Here is a 20,356-nt window from a genome sequence, read left to right as displayed (position 1 = left end):
CAGTTCTCTGACGTTTTGGAGATCCTCTTCGCGCCGCAGCCGTGCCGCTTCGCGTACGGCAGGGTCCTCGCGCCGTTGCCGTGACGCTTGGGCCTCTCGTTCTCGAACGCTGGGATCTTGGCGGCGTCGTCGTGCAGACAGACGACACGCTTCGGCCTCCCGCTCTTGTACGGCAGGATCTTGGCGGCGGCGTCGCGCAGCTTCACGGAGCGCTTCTGCCTCGCGGGCTCGCACATCGGGATTCTGTCTGCGAGCACGCGCTGCCGCCGCCTTGCGCGCTCGCCGCTCTGCAGCCTTAAGGCCGACCTCCATGCAGCGAAGTTTCTCGGCGAACTTGGCGCGGCGGACGCCGTGGTTTGACGCGCCGCTCAGTTTTCGTCCACCCCAACCTCCACGCAACGTGACCCGGCGAACGCCGCCGATGGAAGACAGGACAGGAAGTACAACGAAGTACGAGGCTGTGACGCCGTGGTTTGACGCGCCGCTCAGTTTTCGTCCACCCCAACCTCCATGCAACGTGACCCGGCGAACGCCGCCGATGGAAGACAGGACAGGAAGTACAGCGAAGTACGAGGCTGTGATTGGCTGCGGCCTCAAAATGCAGTTTGCCGCTTCCGGTCGCGTTCGCCGCCGCGCGTTCGACATCTAGCTCGCGTAGATCGCCGACGAACAGCCGTATTTTCGACGCCGGCGGCGGAGCGGCCGCCGCCGGGCGACGTTCGCCGCCTTTTCGCCTACATTTCGCTGCATGGAGGTCGGCCTTTATCCATCGGGCGACTCCGAGCGCGCGCCAACAGCGAACGGATTTTATTACAACGCTCCCCGCCATCTAGTAAACAATCCAAGAACTAAACTAGAGGCAGCCACGTCATCTAGTAAACAATCCAAGCGCATCTTTTCATCATATACAAGTACCGCCATCTAGTAAACAATCCAAGAACTAAACTAGAGGTAGCCACGCCATCTAGTAAACAATCCAAGAACTAAACTAGAGGTGGCTACATACATACGTCGAGGATGGACAGACCCACGCCTTAAGGAGCTTCGCCCCTAAAAAACATCCCAATCAATTAAGATCACCATGTTGTATGGAATAATAACCGACACTGGATGCTACCTCCAGTTCACGTCACACCACTCAATTTCGCAAAATGCTTCTTTAGTTCTGGCTCTTCTACGCACAGCTTGCTCGACAAAATATATGACAGGAAAAAGTCTTATATCACAGACCTAGAGGAAAATGGCTACACCAGCAGCTTTTTATTCACCACATCAAATGCCGTGTTCACTGATTGGGGGACAACCAAAAAATATTCGCTGCTTCAACGCCACCGGTCAGCAATTCTATGCCTACCTTTATTGTCTCTCCCCTCACCTACTGACCCACCTGCATCTGCCTACTTTGTGTTGAAGGGGCGAGCGAAATGATACCATGAATTCTCGTATATGAAAGTGTTCCCCATTGCCCGCATATTTGTTTGGTTGGTTGTGGCATCAAACTCCTAATGTCTGATGCCACGACCAAAAGGGCAACTGCCAAAAGAATAAGCGCAAGTCATCTACAAGTTTTCTTGTGCACAATGCCCCACCACATACATTGGCTACACCTGGAGCTTGCTAGAAAGGCTGCAACAGCACCAACACAGGGTTCGGGAAACCTTAGACCAAGGTATGGTCTTTCAGTTAGTGTTAACAGTTAATCAGCTTTTAGTGTCCGTTTAAGTCATTAGTAGGCTTTCTTTTCCTCTGTGTAGCTTTTCAACAGATTTGTTGGGCTGTGCAGTTGAGCCAACCTATTGCTGTAGATGGGCCAAAGTTTGGATATGCGGAGCTTTAGCTTGTGATGGTACAAATGCATTCTGTTTTGTGTAACACAGGCATTATAAAATTTGTCCAAGTTTCTGGATACAACTTTGTACAGGTTAAACTGCTGTTCAGATGTTCCTAACCATGGTATTGCAGACGTTTGCACCAGTCAAGGGCTGTAATAAAGACGACATAATACCATCTTTGTTGAAGCATAACTTGCAGCCATTAGGTTCCCTCTTGAAAAACAAAATGGGTTTATTGTGGTTCTACTTTTCAAGCCTGAAATTTCAACAGTCATTGCTTCTGCTCGGGAACTGAATGATGGTGTTAGTCTTACGGCGATCTTTTACTTGTGCACAGTTCACCATTACAATCTTTAATTGCACCCGAGCAGCAGTTATTTTTGCAAATTTGAAGAAATTTTTAAGATACTAGTTATACATGAAAACAAAATTCATATCTGCCGTTCTAACCGGAGACTACACATGTACTGAATTTGTTCTCATAACAATATTAGTGTTTTAAGTGAAGACCGTCTTCCTACATTAAGCTGCTTTGCACATTGATGCCAGTCTTATATATGCAATTCTCACTTTTCGTTTTGATCAGTCTCTGTGCAGAAACCACGTATTTTTATATGATGTGTGGGCATATTGGGTCTGGCTACGGGACAACAAACGACCCCGGCTAGCCTCGTTAGAGACGTTGAGCGACGATGTCAGCTCGACGCCCGGAAATGACCCATCCAAAATGCCCCAGAGAGGTACGCGGCGTCCACAAGGGAGACGCCGCGACGGGTTCGACTCACCGACACAGGCGACGACAGGCTCCAAGGGGGCCGGGACGAACCAGGGGGTTTATTGGCCCAGTTGTACAGTGCATAATAACGCCAGGTCGGGTTAAGAACTACACTGTACCGACGCGCGTCCGATCAGGGCCAAACAGCGCCCGACCGGCCGGCGCGGCGGGGAGGAGACGAGCCAGCCGGGGGCAAGGTGCGCCCCGGTATCCGACTCCCATCTCCTGGACGTGGGCGGCGAGGGTGCGATACGATCCGCGACCCCTCGCGTTCCCTATACTCTATCCTCCATCTCCTTCCCGAGTCCCTGGAGCCAGGGAGACATCCAGAGAGCTCGCGAGAGAGCCGACCGAGCCCAGAGAGCAGAGCGAGCTATTCAGAGAGCCAGAGAGTCCTGAGAGAGAGCGCGCGGAACGTGCGCGTCCGGTTTTAAGGCGCTGAGGAGAGGAGGCAGGTTCCCGGGCGAGGAGGAGCGACAGCGGCGGCGGGACAGTCGGTGCCCGCCGGCGCGTCGGCCCGCGAGCCGACGCGCGAGTTGCCATGGTGGTATAACGTCAGAAAATGATGATGATGTGCATACATCTAAAAACCCAACGGAAATACCTGAAGCTTCCTTGCTCACCCTCAGAGAGTAGGGCACAGATGGACGATTTGAGAATAGCTGGGTTGTACATGTATCATTGAGGACAGGTTTAAAAGGATGGTTATTCATGATGACACCTTAAAGGGGCACTGACACAAAAATTTTGCATCTTGTTTTTTTTGTTGCGATAAGTAGCTAGTGACCTACTTATAACCTTTAGAAACCTCATTTGCTTCAGCGTGCAACGGTTGTTTAATTAGAGGCATTTTCAATGCGGCCAGTCGCAGTTTCGGTTTCAGCGAGTGCCGCGAAACGATGCATTTTGTGGATTTTGTCTGAACAAACCTGACCACGTGACCGTCGGAGGGATATCACAGAGCAGAGCCGCCGTAGCACTGTCGAATCCGCATCGATGGCAGTTTCTGCGAATGCCCCCACGCACTGATCTCGTGAGGCGCTTAATTTAAAAGCGACCGTGGATGTGACACAACCGCTGCGAGTGCAAATGCTACCGTGGCTAAAGAACGACGCGCGACGCTCGAGACGGTGGGTGGCAAGACGCGCGCTGGGAGCAGCCGGCCGGTCTGCCTACAGGTCCGCCTACAGATGTGTTCGGCTTAGTACTGCGGCGGATATTCGAGTGCCGCTCTCGTAAGCGGTGCAGATGACAATTTTTAATGCAACCCGCCATCGCATCACTAACTCCTTTCTCATGCAAGCCACCATGGTCGGGACTTGGGGACAATTTCGTGCAGCGGTAACAAGCTATCACTCGAGCTACCTGCGCCGGCCTGGGCCACTTCGCGGCCGTGGCCACCGCCTGCACAGCGACCGTGCGGCTTGCTCAGTGGGCTTTTCGTGCCTCCGGCGCGTTTTCGCATCCAATGGTAATAAACAGTAATAGAAACTGAGTGCCTGGAATCGCTGGAGAACTTTGGTCGCGGCCAGCTGCCCGATGAGCTGACGAAATCACGCCGCCTCCGGCCCTCCGATTGGAGCGGCGAGCCGGGTGAGCCGGCGAAAAACGCCGGCAGTGCGGAAGCGGCAAACACAAACTCGTGACGTGTTTGGATGTTCTTTATTACATAATATCCTAGGGATGTCGATTGCGCTTGGTCCTCTCCTGGCTGCTCGGTTGCGTTTTGCACACTTTAAAATTGATTTTAAATATGTTCTAGGCTGTGTTCGCCGCGGATATTTTGCAGATGATGTATATGTGTTCCCACCAATCTATCTCCGGAGTTATCTCGCCTTCAAAATATTGTGTCAGTGCCCCTTTAAAAGCGTATAATACATCAATGTACATTCGTTGATGTTCCAGGCACCATTTGTTGGTTTCAGCGTACAGACTCTGGGCCGGGCTAGTGCGGAACGCACCACAAGCAAGGCGCACGCCCAAGTGGAGCACTGGATCAAGCATTTTTAGGGCTGTTTTTGATGCCGACCCATACACGACACTACGGTAGTCTACCCGAGACCGGACTAAGGCGGTAAAGACATGGAGAAGGAGTTCTTTGTACTAAGGCGGTAAAGACACGGAGAAGGAGTTCTTTGTCTGCACCATAGGATTGGTGGGAGAGGACTTTGAAAATGTTTAGTGTTTTCAGACATTTATGTTTAAGCTGTTTGATGTGTGGGATGAACGTCAGTTTTTCATCAAATATGACACCTAAAAACTTGTGCTCCTTTTTTACAGGAATAAAAGCGTGATGAAGGGTGATCTCAGGGTCTGCCTTAATCCCATGCTTCCGGGGGAACACAACACAAGTACTTTTTACAGGGTTCAGTTTGCGTCCGCCCAGCCAGCAAGTTTGTTCACCCCAAGCTGGACTTGGCGTTCACAAATTTAAAAGTTACAGGACTTAAAAGATATTTGAATGTCATCTACAGAAACAGAACAGGAAATGGTTGGTGGCAATGCCTTCCGAAGAGAGTTCATCTTAACGATAAAGAGTGTACAGCTCGAGACACCGCCTTGAGGGACGCCATTTTCCTGCACGTATACATTCGAAAAGGCACTGCCAACCTTCACTCGAAAGTTCCTTTCCGACATGTAGCTATCAAGCGTGTTCAGCATGTTGCCGGAAACACCGAACGACTTGAGGTCACACAAGATGCCGTACCGCCAGGCAGTTTCATAGGCCTTTTCCATATCAAAGAAGACTGTTATGTAAAACTGATTATGGATAAAGGCTTCTTTTACATACGATTCCAACGCAACCAGTTGATCGTTGGTGGATCTCCCAGCCCTGAAACCAGCCTGGCAGCTCTCGAGAAGACCATTGTACTCTAAGAAGTACATGAGTCTCCTTACACAGGCAGCTTACACAGGCAGCTCGTGAGGGCGATCGGACGATAACTTGCGGGAGAGGAAGGGTCCTTCCCCTCTTTCAGAAAGGCCACTACTATGGCCTCCCTCCATGACCCTGGGAGGTGCCCCGAAAGAAATATTTTGTTGTAGAGGTGAGGGAGGGTTTCAAGTGTGTCTGTGTGCAAGTGTTGAATCATAGTGTATGTAATGTTGTCTGCGCCTGGAGCTGAAGGTTTACAAGTACTAAGTGCGATCTTCAGCTCATGCAGTGAGAAGGGGGTGTTATAAGATGAGGTCGACTTATTACTGTCTCGCAAGGACTTCTCACAGGTTGTTTTGTGTTTTATGAAAGTGTTGGTGTAGTGCGACGAACTGGACACATGTTGGAAGTGTTGTGCGAGTGTGTCAGTCTGGTCTTCCAGTGTGTCCCCTGTTGTACTAACCAGGGGCAGGCTGTGTGTCTGTTGTCCTTTTAGTTTATGTATTCGTGTCCATACTTTTCGCGTGACAGTGTACGAGTTGATGGAATTGAGGAAGGTGCGCCAACTCTCCCTTTTCCCCTCACGACGCACTCGCTTCCCAAAAGCCTTTGCCCGTCTAAAGGAAATGACGTTATCTGACGTGGGGTACTGGCGAAGGACACCCCACGCCTTGTTCTGGCCCTCTCGTGCCCACCTACAATCCTCATTCCACCACGGCCTCCTTTGGTTGAGCGGAGCGCCGGAGGCGTGGGGAATGGACTTTTCGGCCGCGTCCAGGATGTGCGCCGTGATGAGTTGGGATGCTTCCTCCACGTGTAGGTGTTCTATGGTTGTGTGGTGTAGTTTAGATGTTTCTGTGAATATACTCCAGTTTGCTTTTGATTCTTTAAACCTGTTATGGGAAGATGAACTGCATGGACGTTTACCTATATATGTTAGGGAAGTGGGGAAGCTGTCACTACCATATGGGTCAGTGCCCACGCCCCACTCAAGACATGGAAAGAGAATTGCAGAACCAATAGCCAAGTCGAGATGTGAGTATGTATTATGTCCTAAGTTATGGTATGTAGGCTGCTTTTTGTTGAAAAGGCATGCTCCTGAAGATGTAAGAAATTTCTCTATCAGGCGACCTCAGGCATCCGTTCTGGAGGAGCCCCAAAGAGAGTTGTGTGCATTAAGGTCGCCTGTTAGGATGTATGGTTCGGGCAGCTGGTCGACCAGCGCCTCGAAGTCAGAGCTCGAAAGTGCGTAATCAGGACGAATGTAAATGGAGCATACTGTTATCAACCTATTATAAATTATTGTGCGTATTGCTACAGCCTCAAGGACGGTGTTGAGAGCGATAGGGTGGCATGCTTGGGATTTCCGGGCTATCATGGCTACACCGCCCGAAGAGTGTGTGCAGCCAACCCTATCCTTTCTGAATACCATGTACGTATTTAAGAAATTTGTGTGATTGGGATTCAAATGCGTCTCCTGAAGACATATCACACTTGGCTGGTTCGAATGCAATATCTCATGGACATCATCAAGATTTTTAATGAGGCCTCTACAGTTCCATTGAGTAATATTTTTTCCCATTATGGAGATTGTGGGGATCCTGGCGCCGGAGCCATTGCGCGATCGCTAGGTTTCTGTCATTGCGCGGCGTTTTCCCCCTCTCCCCTCCGAGTTGCCGGCTCGTCTCGGCGCCACTGTGTAGAGCGGAGCCGTCTTCTAAAACTCCTTCCTGAGGCGAAGACTACAGCGACCGTTGCGGCGATAAAACACTGTCACGCAACGGGGGCTCCGCCTTGATGTTGGAGCTAACCTCACCTCAATGGCCCGTTTGAACGATTCCCGAACACCACCCTCGCCGGGACGCGAACGCGTGCCCTGCGCGGGGGTCCGTTCGGGGAGACGCTCAGGAGGACAGCCGAAGGTGCGTAACTATTTCCTCACCGCCCGGTCACAGCTCTTTTGCGCCGGCTCTAAGCCCGCTAGCCCTTCCGGCTGCCGGCCCGCGCCTTGGGCGCCAGTTTGTGGTCTCTCTACCTCACAATATGCACCACCCTAGCATTGCATATTGCGGTGGCTCCTCGCAATATGCACTCATGCATATTGCGAGGAGCCACCGCGGGTTCGAGCTATTTGAGAACGCTCACGGAACTGAGACGCCATCGCGCCAGCTCAACACCGCCTGTGTTGGGCAGGTGGAGTAGGGGGCGACAAAGGAATAAGCCCAGTGTAGTACATCAGAAGAAGGCGTTTATTCGCGCCAACCCCTTCAGTTACATTGCAACATCCCCGTGGGTGAAAATGGGCGATGGGCGATCTGGCGCCACGCGCAAGTGTGCGCGTCCTCGGCGCGCTGAACCGGTGGGCTCAGCAATAAGGGCAAAATCTGGGGTGCTGGCCGATGGGCTCGCAATAGAAAGACACTGTCTTTCCGTTCCATGGCGCGTACCGCACGGCGCGATCGTCGAGTGTCAGGTACGGCTAATATGTGAGTGAACGGACTGAGGATCAACCGAAGGCGCGGGCCGGCAGCCGGAAGGGCTAGCGGGCTTAGATCCGGCGCAAAAGAGCTGCGACCGGGCGGTGAGGAAATAGTTACGCACCTTCGGCTGTCCTCCTGAGCGTCTCCCCGAACGGACCCCCGCGCAGGGCGCGCGTTCGCGTCCCGGCGAGGGTAATGTTCGGGAATCTTTCAGACGGGCCATTGAGGTGAGGTTAGCTCCAACACCAAGGCGGACCCCCCGTTGCGTGACAGTGTTTTATCGCCGCAACGGTCGCTGTAGTCTTCACCTCAGGAAGGAATTTTAGAAGACGGCTCCGCTCTACACAGTGGCGCCGAGACGAGCCGTCAACTCGGAGGGGAGAGGGGGAAAAACGCCGCGCAATGACAGAAACCTAGCGATCGCGCAATCGCTCGGGCGCCAGGAGCCCCACAAGATTTAGAAGCTACTGAAGTCTGTGTGTATGTGTGTTCATGTGTCTTTCGGGGCTGTTACTCTAGGATTTGGCTTTTTGTTCCTTTCTGCTGCTGGCTTGGACGTCGGAGACCGCTCCTTGCGGTGCGTTGAAGGCAAGAACGGCGCGACGTCCATCTCGTCCTCAGATGTCAGGGGGGTGCCCGTCGAACCGGGCCCCCCGGACTTGGCCGCCTTTCGGTAGCCCTTCGTTTGAGCCGCCACCGTCGGGGGCGCCAGATGTGGCACGGGTGGTGCGATGGCGGTGGGAGCCGGTGCGGGTGCCGTGGTGTCCATCACCTCGGTACCCTCCAACGCACTGGAGGACGGGGAGGCGGAAGCAAGAGCGGCACCGGTCCCAACAGAACTGGTTTGCACCACAACCGCTGCTGCCTCAGCAAGCGGCGTGGTGCCGGGTTGGGCTGCGTGAGGCAACCCAGCGGGGGGCGGGGGCGGGACCAGGTCAGCCTCGCTGAACTGGGTCCCTGTGGACACCAGACGCCGCTCCGCCCCCCGGCGAAACGCGTCAGCATACCTCCCCAGGGGGAAAGAGGCGAACCTCTTTCGCGCCTCCGGGAAGGTGATGTACTCAGTTACCTTGATGTTGATTACCTTTTTTTCCAGTTGGAACTTTTCACACATGCTGGAGTACGCTGCATGCGGCCCGCCGCAGTTCACACAAGACAGGGTATCGGATGGACAATTATCGCTTGGATGATTATGCGCTGCGCATTTCGCACACGCGGTTGGGCCACGGCAAGAGTTTGTACCATGCCCGAACCGCTGGCACTTAAAACAGCGCCGCGGGTTCGGGATGTACGGACGGATGGAGCAATGGATAGAACCTGCATTTATGTGTTGTGGGAGAACTGCGCGGTCAAAAGTCAAAATAATGTGCTTGGTGGGAATCTCCTTGTCGTCTCTGCGGATAGTGATGCGTCTCACGGCAGTGACGCCCTGGTCCTTCAAGCCGGAAAGCAGATCCACATCCGTTTTGTTCAGGAGATCTGTCTCGGATATCAGACACTGCGAGCTGTTGAAGCTCCGATGGGGTGTCACCCTGATGTCGAGATCAGCCAGTCTAGTCTGAGCTAGAAGCTTTGCAGGCTGTTGCTTGTCATTTATTTCGATTAGGAGTTCACCAGACCTTTGTTTTTTGCACTTATACGATTTTCCTATTATGGCTTCAAGATACTTGGCGATCAAGAAGACTGACTGAGACGCAAGAGGGTGGGTGGATTGAGGGACTCCATGACAAGAAATCGAGAGTAATGATCTGGTTCAGGAAATGTCAAAGATGGCAATGGGGGAAAGATACTTCGGTGCGACCCCTTTTAGGGGGCCGACCACGGTTGGGGGGGGGGGTTGAAAATACCATACGGCATAGTATAAAAGCAGGGAGACGGGGGTGCTTTCTCCTTTGACCTTACCCTGGTAGTCAAATAGGTCCCGGAGCTCCCTGCCTGGTAGACAGGCAGGGAGCCCATCGGCCGGAGCTTGACCAAGGCTCCGACGGCCACCGTTTACGGCTTCTACCCTCCACCTTTCAACACCTCGCCACGGTTGGACACGGCTTATGTATGGGAGCTCGTGGTCCGCGGTGTCACTGCTCACCGTCACTATGAATACTCAAGGTACCCCGTGCGGGATGGTTTGGACATTCCAAGCTGTAGCCCGGCGAATGCAAAGTAATGCCTCGACTCCAGTGCGAGTGCTTTTAATAACAACTTTGATGACACCACTGTTGAGAATCGGTTGAAACGGAGCAGGCGACACACGTCGCACGTCGGTGTTATATTTTTCTTCGGCGTGCGGCCGCAGTGGCACGAGCCGCGCCTTATCCGTGGCGCGATCAGCCATGTTCGTGGCTATTTCAGTGTTGCCAAAGGAAAAAATTGACAGCTAAACGTTTAAATGAATACCGGCTATAGGATGGGTCAAAAATAAATGTTCTTTATAGTTCAGACTGCAGTGTGCACCTGATTGCATTCGGAGGAAGGAAGTTCATAATTGCTTGTATCTTGATATTTGGTATGTGCTTGGCTGTAAAGTTTAAAGTGAAGTTGCCAAAATGTTTATTAATAGACACCTCAATCATAGTTTATGGTTGTGAATTAGTTTTAGTCTCAGGATTCATGCACAGAATTTTGCTAACATTGTTTCTTTTTTTATGTTGCGACATTTTCTGTCGATTGTAAAAGTTTGTTTGGAAAACGTGGTTTCGTTCGGCTTGAGTCTCAAGATTTTTGACACAAAAGAAATTGTACAATTTATGGTGAATTGAACTTATAGCCGAGATGCGGTCGTCGTACTCCAGCCGTACTCTGCGGGGAAATTCGGCCCAGCTACGGGCGTTGGAGTCTACCTTTTAAAAAAGTTGTGACGACAAATACCAATACAAGTTCTTTACGGGTGCACATCACATGGGATATTGTTTTTGGAAGCCACCACAGAAAACATGATTGCAATTGTAGTGGGGGTCCAGTTCTGTCTATTTGTATCACTTGAATGCTAATGTGTAGTGAGCACACTGATAACTGTTTTCAGTGGTCCCTCTAGTGCACCAATGTTGTGATCGTCACGTGCATGAAGTTGTGAAGTTTTATTATTTCTTCTTTTTTGGTTCAGACTACTACGTTTTTTTTTGTGTCATGTCAAGTTAACCGATATTTCAAGATATCCGAGTTTGACGCCACGAGGGATCACTGTATATATAACTTAAAATTGTGCCATTAGTCATAAATTGTTGCATTTCATTTACTTACAGAGCCTCCAGACATACACCTGTCGCCATGAATTGCATTAGGGCACCATGGTGATAGGTCGCAAGCCTCCAAGGCCCTGGTGATGACACGCGCAGTACCATGGTACTGCGCATGCCATCAACCTAAAACACGGTGTGAGGATGCTCAACACCCTTTTTTAAGGGTGCTGAGCGTCCTCAACACCCTTTTTTAAATTGTTGAGCTCAACACCCTTTTTTTGTCACTTATACCCTTTTTTCGTCCGTACACCCTTTTTTTGCGAAAACACCTTTTAAGGGTGTTAGCCATGGGACAAGGTTTTTAAACCCTTTTCGGCCAAAAAGGGTGTAAAAAAGTTTAGTGTGACTGGTTATAAACATCGCGGCATTAAAGCGGGCACAAGTTATTGTGCTGGACGTAAACAGTCTGATGATCATCATCATCGTCCAAAGTTCTTTTTCTGGGCTCTGCACCAATCATCATGCCACGTCACATTTGCACACAGCTTTGGGGATATGGTAAAGACAAATGAAAGACCAAAATTGAAAGCGAATTTTATTGAATGCACAACTTGAGAAATAAATAGCACGTGCCGATTGGTTATATCACGTGCCCGCCACTTAAGTAATACACGAAGTAAAACATCAATTCAAGCAGGCGCAATTTCCTTTAGGCCGACTTTTTTTCTGTTATGGTGGTTCATACACTCCCATTCACACTAACCAGATGTGGCGGAGGTAACAGCCTTTCTCTGTGATGTTTTCTTTTTATTTTCTGAAAACTCCTTACGCCAGCGACATTTACTGCATCGGAGAACATTGAAGAGCGATACTTCACATACGCACACATAAGCACATTAAATGGCAAGTAGGCACACCTTTGTCCAAAGCTTGTTCAGAAGAGCATGCATTGGCTACCTCCCAGGACAAAGAAATATAACAAGGATGAATCCAAAGGTTCCGAAAGCGAAACCCATCAACGGCGCCGGAAAGCAGTTGCTCTGGTGCAGAGAATATCCTTTTCGCAACAGTGATTCGCTTCAATGCAGCACACACGCAGTGATCAGTGCATTGAGCGCGTAAACACCGTGCTTCAAGTTCGCGTTATTTGTCTAGGGAAAGTGCAAGCGTGCCGTGCGTTAAGTTCGCACAAGTCTGGCCCTGGACGCGTACACGCATCACTCAGCTGGTTCAGGAGAGATCTTCAATGGGAAGATGTGGGGCGCTAGTTCGGCCTCCCATATGCGGTGTGGTGCACGCAAGTGGCCGTCCCCACTTACATCCCCGCCCGAGCTTGACTGGCCAACACCGAGAAAACAACGAATCAAAGGAGTGAGAGCCGGACAAACCTTGTAAGTTGTTTCTTACAATGTCCCTGAAGGGAAAATTACCGGAGAGAGCAACAGGAAAGTGGCTGTTTGACCATTTTTAGCTGTCGTTATACAGGCGGCGTCGGTATAGGGAATGGCCGCAACATGACCGTATACGTTGAGGCTCCTGTGCCACGGAATTGGAGGGCGGATGGTTCTCGGAGTCTATCAGCAGTCTCCGCACCAATCAACGAGTACCAAAGAGCCTGCCCAGTCTAAAATAACGACAGGAATACCGGAAAAATCTGTGGTAATCCGGCAATAGTGGCAGGGGACAATCCCGCCCGATGGACATGTGCCGGCTGAGGATGAGGAGGTGGCGCGAGAGGAGCGAGGATCGGACATGGCGGACTCGGCTGGGCGACGTGTGTGCAGCCGGATCGGCTGAGCGGTGTACCTTGGCGTAGCGGGACTCCAAGTAAAGGTGTGATCGAGGGGGCTCGGTGTCCTTTCTCGGGAACCGCGGCCGGGCGCAAGAATGAGCAGCGGCGCGCAGACAGTGTTCGTGACGGGCGCGGCGGGCTTCATCGGGAGCCACACGGTCATCGAGCTGCTGCGGGCCGGATACAAGGTCATCGGCATCGACAACTTCGCCAATGCCGTCTCGGGCGAGGACGGCCAGGCGGCCAGCCTGGTGCGGGCGCAGGAGCTGACGGGCAGGAAGATGACCTTCTACCAGTGCGACCTGCTCGAGAAGGCCTCCCTGGCCAGGATATTCGACAAGCACAAGATCGACTTTGTGATCCACTTTGCTGCCATGAAGGCCGTGGGCGAGTCCATGCAGAAGCCGCTCTTCTACTACAAGAACAACATTGTCAGCACCATCAACCTGCTGGAGGTGATGAAGGAGCACGGGGTGTACAGCATGGTGTTCAGCAGTTCCTGTGTGGTGTATGGCAACCCCCAGTACCTGCCAATCGACGAGGCCCATCCCACTGGGAACGTGACCAATGTGTACGGCAGGACCAAGTACGCCATCGAGCAGATGCTGGAAGACATCTGCAAGGCCGAGAAGCAATGGAACATCATTGCCCTGCGCTACTTCAACCCTCTTGGGGCGCACCCATCGGGCAAGATTGGGGAGGACCCCATCAGAGCGTTCACCAACCTGATGCCGGTCATTGGAGAAGTGGCTCAGGGCAAGCGATCCGAGCTGGCAGTTCTCGGTGGGGACTACGACACCGAGGATGGAACAAGCGTTCGAGACTTCATCCACGTCATGGACCTGGCTACTGGGCACGTAGCAGCCCTGGAGCGCTTGGAACAGAACCCTCGATACAAGGTGTACAACCTGGGCACTGGCAAGGGCTACACTGTGCTCCAGCTTATCGATGCCTTCGAGAAGGTGACTGGAAAGAAGATCCCCTACAAAATCCACGACCGTCGCCTCGGGGACATCCCGGCCATCTGGGGGGACTGCAGCCTGGCAGAGAAGGAGCTCCGCTGGAAAGCGCAGTTTGGCATCGAGCGCATGTGCGAGGACTTTTGGAGGTGGCGCGAGAGGAGCGAGGATAGGACATGGCGGACTCGGCTGGGCGACGTGTGTGCAGCCGGATCGGCTGAGCGGTGTACCTTGGCGTAGCGGGACTCCAAGTAAAGGTGTGATCGAGGGGGCTCAGTGTTCTTCTGGGGAACCGCGGCCGGGTGCAAGAACCCCGGTACCACAAATCCTAACAATAATTCCTGTCGTACGACAAAAAACTTTCTTCTGGCAACAGACGCGATGTTGCTACGACAAACACATCTTTTGTTCAGACACACATATTTATGTCGTAACGACAAGGTCAATTTTCTCAACGACAAACACTCCTGTAGTCACAGCAGAAGTGTCGGTCGCTACGACAGCCATTACGCTGCCGTGACATCGCCAGCTGCCAGAATCACGACCCAAGAATACGACAACACAACAGCACGACACGCAAGAATACGGCAAACTACAGGAATTTTACTTGTGGTAATTTTCTACTGCGTGAAGTATTTCAAAACACCTAAAGGCAGCTGGACGCCTGCTGCGCTGCGAAGTTGAGACCTACATTGTCAAGAGGGGATTTCATTTCGAAGCAAGGGGGTTTGGATGCAGCTCCCCCCCCCCCCCCCCCCCTTTGCTGCAAACTTAATTCTTTCCCCGTCCGCACATCGTAGAAGCATCTATCGACAACCCTCACAGCAGGGCTGATCAGTCCATTTATCTTTCGTTGACAAACCAAAACTTCCACTGCGCTCTAATTTTTCAGCGCAGCATGTTTTAGAAGCCAGGGTTTAAGTTCATCTGTTAAATGCATATTCAGAATAATTAAAATGTTTATAATAATGATCTTGACCAAGTTGTAAAGCCCTTTGTAAGCCTTAGGCTGCGTGCCGACGATTGCGTCACCTTTAACCCCCAGCGCCTGCCGCCGACCAGCGAGTTCTTCGCCATGCAATAACGGAATGGAGCGATGAAATATACAAGCTTATAAATTTCGAAAAACGGTCCACATGTGCATCACAAATAAAAAGAATACATCTCCTCTTACGTACAATATTTGCGGTTACCAGATTAAACAAGTGGAGAAATATAAGTACCTGGGATTAACCCCGACGTCCAGACTTAACTGACCAACGCATATAAATAACATATGTTCCTCGGAGAGAAGCTAGGATTCTTGAAGCATAGACTAGGTGCTGCCGCTCTTCGCTGAGACTTATTGTAAATAAATATATAGTGAGACCCACCCTGGAATGCGGGAACATTGTCTGGGGCACCTACTAATAAACAAAAACTTGAAAAGTTAAAGATTGGCCGCTAGATTTATCTATAATTGTTTTACGACGTCGCTACTCCCCTTCAGCTATACTATAACTTCTACACCTTGAGCCATTGGGCCAACCAATGTAAAACTGCGCATGTAAACGTTCTACACCAGCTACATTTTGATAAACTAGGAATCGAGTCACGAGATTACATAACTAACCATCCTAATAGAGCGACTTGTCACAAACGTAGCCAAAGTGTTAAACCATTCTTTGTCCGTACTGACCTATACAAAAACTAATTTTTTCCTACAACTCTCTCGGATTGGAACGTTTTGCCAGATTGTTCACCCTTGCAGTCACCCAATGTATATAGACTGCATTTTTACCTGTTGATAATGTATCCATGCCCCCCACTGTTTATCTTGTATCCGTGCGGGTGTCTGCTGATTACGCGAACCCGTATCCTGCTTAGACCTGCGAAGGTCCTCACTATTGTACAAACAAACAAATGCGCTCCAAAAACAGGAGCAGTTCGCTTGGAGGAGCAGCCAAGCCCCGGCGAAAGAGCGGCGAAAGAGTTTAGCACGTTCGTCGCGTAAGTCTGGGGCCACTTCATCCGCAGACCGAGCCATATTGTTGGCCAAACAAGTCAAGCACCGCCTCGCACTGTGCTGTCATTAATATCGTTACCCGCTAGCGAAGCCGTAAGACGGGGTGAGCTCGATACTTTACACGGTACTTTTCTATAACAGCGAGTTCAGCTTCAACTAGGTACTAATGAGAACTACGGACACAAGCGTTTCCAAAATACGTTGAGGACAGAAGTAATGACCGCAGTAGCTTTCTTCAACCCCGTTTCGGACGAGGCAGGATAAGGCTAGAAGTCTAAAATCTGTGTTATAGACAAGTGCGCTGCCATGGCGTGTGACCTCGCCGCAAAGATACAGCAAAATGAAAATGGTAAAACTTGACTTTGCTGGACTACAAAGCGAGTTGTGACAATGTACAATTTATGGTATTCCGCAGGGATGGCGCGCTTGAGGAACAAGATCATATAGCCCTTGAGCAGATCTCAGCCGAGGCCGGCGATGACGGTGTCAATCCAGCGCCGGTATTGGGCGAGGTTGACGTAGACGCCCGGCACTCCGGGCTGGCCGCACCCGATGCCCCAGGACACCAGTCCGACCGCCTTCCACGAGCCGTTGTACTCGCACACCAAAGGGCTGCCGCCGTCTCCCTGCAATCACGGCCAGCCGAGAGTAAAGGGAGAGCAGATTCAGCAAGACGCAGTGGAACTTTTCCAGCAGCGATCTGCGCATGCGCGAGCTGCTGGTCCGCCACTCTGGGCAATTGCCTCGGGCAAGCCCACGCGCAAGCATCCGGGGGTGCACGTTCCCGTGCACTCGGTATTTTGTATTTTTGTCTGGTCAGGCTGGCCGCCAGAACGGAGGGCCTAATTTAAACTCCTCCGCTGCTAAAAAGTTAAAGCAGTCCAACTGAACGTGGAGCCTGGCAAGTGCGGAGCAGTAATTCCCCAGAGGGACTGTGGCGGCGCTCTTTGCTGGCACCCTGACTCACGCTCTTCCCCTCTCTGCCTCACTCCTCCCTTGATGAAATGGACACAGGTTTTCTGTTTGCAACGGCACGAGCGGGTGTCCTGTTCTTTTTATGCTTGCTTTCATCTCGCATGTGCTGGAGCCTTTCTGAGCAATTGTGAACGCGTCGTTTTTTTCTTCCTTCCCCCCCAACACACTCTGTGGCACAAAATGTTTCCCACACAATACTCGGCAGAGCGCATCTTGTGCCCCACATCAGGAGCACTGTATCACATAGTGTGGGCATGCCCGAACACCCCAGACCTCCCTCCCGATCCCAACCCAGTGGGTAGCGACGCTGACCAGCTCCGACCCCTGCTCCGTGCTTCAGCTGGTGAACACGGCACGGAAGGGCGGCTGCAGCCAGGGAGGGAACCCTGGACGGACGACACCCCTCACTGTTCCTTAGTGACTGCGCTCACAGTGGATGGAATAAATAAAGGTTTCCTCCTCCGGCTCCTCCTCCACGGCCGCTTTTTTTTGCTTACCGTCGTAAAAACCAACCCAACTACATGACTGAAAAACGCGGGGACTGCCGGTTAAGTATATATATTTTGCCTGAAATATATTTGAAGTTTTCTTTGCGCTTAAAGGGACACTGACGTGAATTTGTCAAGCTCCCGGTTTTGCTTGCATTGCGTAGACTGACACAAATTACCACACTTCTTAACGTTTATCCGGTTGATAAGTGGGTAATTATTTTATAAAGCGGGAAAGAAGAAAAACTACCATGCGAGGTCTGTGGCGGCCGCACCAACTAAATGATGTGACGTCGGGAGGAGATGGCACCGTGATTGGACGATGTCCAAGGTTAGCATTCAAACAAGTTTCAGTTTCGGTTCTGTAAAACAACATGCTTGATATCCGACGGCATCGTAGGATGGACATTTTCGATATCTCAGTAATCGCCGTACCGCGCTTGTGCCATGTTGTCGGCTGTGAAATGCGTGAGATAAGCCTCCCAGGACGGCTTGGAATCGTGGAAATCACTAGCCGCGGCCTACGCAGTGGATGAACGCCCTCCGGGTCACCGCAGACGCTCAAATGCCATGCGCTTTTCCGGCATACTCGGAGCTTGCCTCACTCTTGCCTGTATCGTAAAAATCGTGTTCGCACCAGGACAAGGGTGTGCTGATTCAGGCCTGTGCCCACTGCCCGCAAGCAGTCGGTGCTTGTGGCAACAGCACGCTAACGAGAACTCTCTAGCGCGTCGGTGGCAGTCTGCGCGCGTTCTGCAAACTCGCTCGTGGAACAGTGAACGTTACTGCCCAAAAATGTGAACTCAGTTTAGAAAAAATCGGCCGAAAACGAAAAAATCAACTTGCAATAAAAAAAGGATGTACCTTCCGGGATTCGAACTTGCGACTTGCAAAACAACAACTTATCACCTCAGACCACTCGGGCCAGCTCTGCCGAGGTAGGATATATAAGGTATATAAGGTATAACCAGTTTACACTTTTATGTAGTTTTATTATTTCAAGCACTTTAGGTGACGATTTGTTGTATAGCGCCCGTGCAGTAAGCGTCCCCCAAACTTCCACAATATCTCACGTCTAGCAATTGCATTTCTTTGACGGAAAAGCGTTCGCGAATGTGCGGTCGTGCTGCTTACCGCTGTGCTTGTTCACCCAGAGCAAAAAAGTGCTACCTGGTTCCTATTTATGCGCTGTACGGTAAAAGTTTCAGTTGATTTTATTTCCTTAGTGCTAATATTGACTTCTTTGACTCTTTTCCCGCCTTCAAGTGGCCTTAGATTTTCCTACTAGCGTAAAGTCAGCGAAGCGTTGCATGTGCACTTGTGTGGAGCGACCCGGACTCGGAGCTTGATACAGTGTACAAACTAACAGTTCAGTTCAGTTCGTTCATTCACCAAAATGTATCTAGATGAATATACATGGATTCCTGGGCTAAAAGTTGTATAAACAACTTTACTAGGGCCCAGGCGATTCATGGCGCGGCATACAAGTAAAGAAAGGCACATTCTTCCATTCACGAACGTGTTGTGGCTTAGTTTCAATTGAGCGAGCGAATTGCGACGACTCGTCGGCGGCCGGCGGTCGAAACGCTGGGCCGACTGACTCGATCGGAAGGTCGGCGAACGGTGCAGTAGCGCAGCCAATTGCCAGCTTGTCTCCCCGTGACGTCACACGAAAACGCCACAGAAAATGGGCGAGGATGCAGAGAAGAGGACAGCATTTTCGAATTGCTGTTTCTACTAAATAAGTTTGCGTAAACGCCCTCAGAGTGGTCTAAACAGGGCTTTGGGACTCCGGACTACAATTCGCGCTAGTAATCCCGCAATGTTTACAAATCACTTCAGTGTCCCTTTAATAATGGGGACATGTACGCCCAGGCCCAGCAGTTCCCGAAGTGGCGAACCTCTCATTCAAGTATCCTCTTAACTTTTGGCCTGAAGGCTGAATCGATGGACAAGCGGGTATCCATTGCAAGACTCTGTTTGGGCGCGTGACCCAGCGTGACTCTGTGTGGGTGCGTGACGCGGTGTGGCACGCGACGACGACAAGCCGGGCCCCTAAGTAGTCCGCACTTTAAATTAAGTCGTATCGGGGATTCGAACTTGCTGATTGCGACACACTGAACCGAGTATTTCAGATCACTCGGCCATAGGCCGGGCGCAGTCGGGGATGGAAATATGAAGGATATATCCTATAGCCTGTTTATGTTTTTCAGTTTCAGAATTCCCAGCAGCTCAGATGAGACTTACTTGAATAACGCCTGCGCAGCAAGCGTGCCCGAAATCACACGGATATCTTGTCTCTAGCGATCGCATTACTTAGGTAGGAAAAGCGACCGCAACTGTGCAGTCTTGCTTCTGACCGCTGTGCTACTTCACCCATCGCATAAAGTGTTTCCCCTACCTTGGTTTTACGCCTTACAATAAAAGTTTCTGGTGATTTTAACCCCTTAGTACCTGTAATAGCTTCGCTGGCTCTCCTTTACTTGGCTTTACTTTACTTCTACTATTTACTTCTACTATTCCCATCGTGGATAGTAGATAGTGGGAGTTCTAGTATCGTACCAGTCAGGGAAGCGTCGCATGTGCGATTTTGTGTAGCTACTTTGACTTCATACATGTTACTCAGCTTGATGCAGTCTGCAAACTAACAAACCAAAGGGCACATTCTTCCGGGTGTCGTGGCTTAGTTGTAAGTGAGCGAGCGAACGGCCGGCCAACTGGCTCTATCACACGGGCGGCGAGCCGCGCAGTCAAACACAACCTGCTTGAGTAAGCGTCCAATGAAATGTTATAGAAAATCTTCAGAGGACGCCGAGAGCAGGTCAGCACTTTCGAATTGAGTTTTTTTTTCTAAATAAAGTCGCGTGAACGCACCGAGAGTGGTCGATACATGGGCCAGGGACAGTTCGCGCAACTAATCTTACAACATTACTTCAGTGTCCCTTTAAAACGCAGCAACGTCTTCGCATGCGCGATTACTGAAGAGGCTTCATTCGCCG

General features: G+C 51.1%; 1 protein-coding gene and 1 pseudogene across 1 annotated transcript in view; one reads left to right on the top strand and one right to left on the bottom strand.

Moving 5' to 3' along the window:
* The first annotated feature begins 13,025 nt into the window (after nt 1–13,025).
* On the top strand, nt 13,026–14,973 carry LOC144160798 (UDP-glucose 4-epimerase pseudogene; annotated as a pseudogene).
* A 1,303-nt stretch (nt 14,974–16,276) lies between these two features.
* LOC144161000 (uncharacterized) overlaps nt 16,277–20,356 on the bottom strand; it is a 121,331-nt gene continuing 117,251 nt past the window's right edge. The window contains exon 9 of the mRNA XM_077692068.1: nt 16,277–16,520. Within this exon, the coding sequence (XP_077548194.1) occupies nt 16,356–16,520 (165 nt within the window). The 3' untranslated portion in view covers nt 16,277–16,355. The remainder of the gene's footprint in view (nt 16,521–20,356) is intronic.

This window comes from Haemaphysalis longicornis, unplaced genomic scaffold (assembly GCF_048455015.1).
Source record: "Haemaphysalis longicornis isolate Haplotype H1 unplaced genomic scaffold, Haemaphysalis longicornis Haplotype H1 scaffold_11, whole genome shotgun sequence".
NCBI lineage: Eukaryota > Metazoa > Arthropoda > Arachnida > Ixodida > Ixodidae > Haemaphysalis > Haemaphysalis longicornis.
The sequence above is the reverse complement of the archived record's forward strand: the minus strand, read 5'-3'. Positions and strand labels throughout refer to the sequence as shown.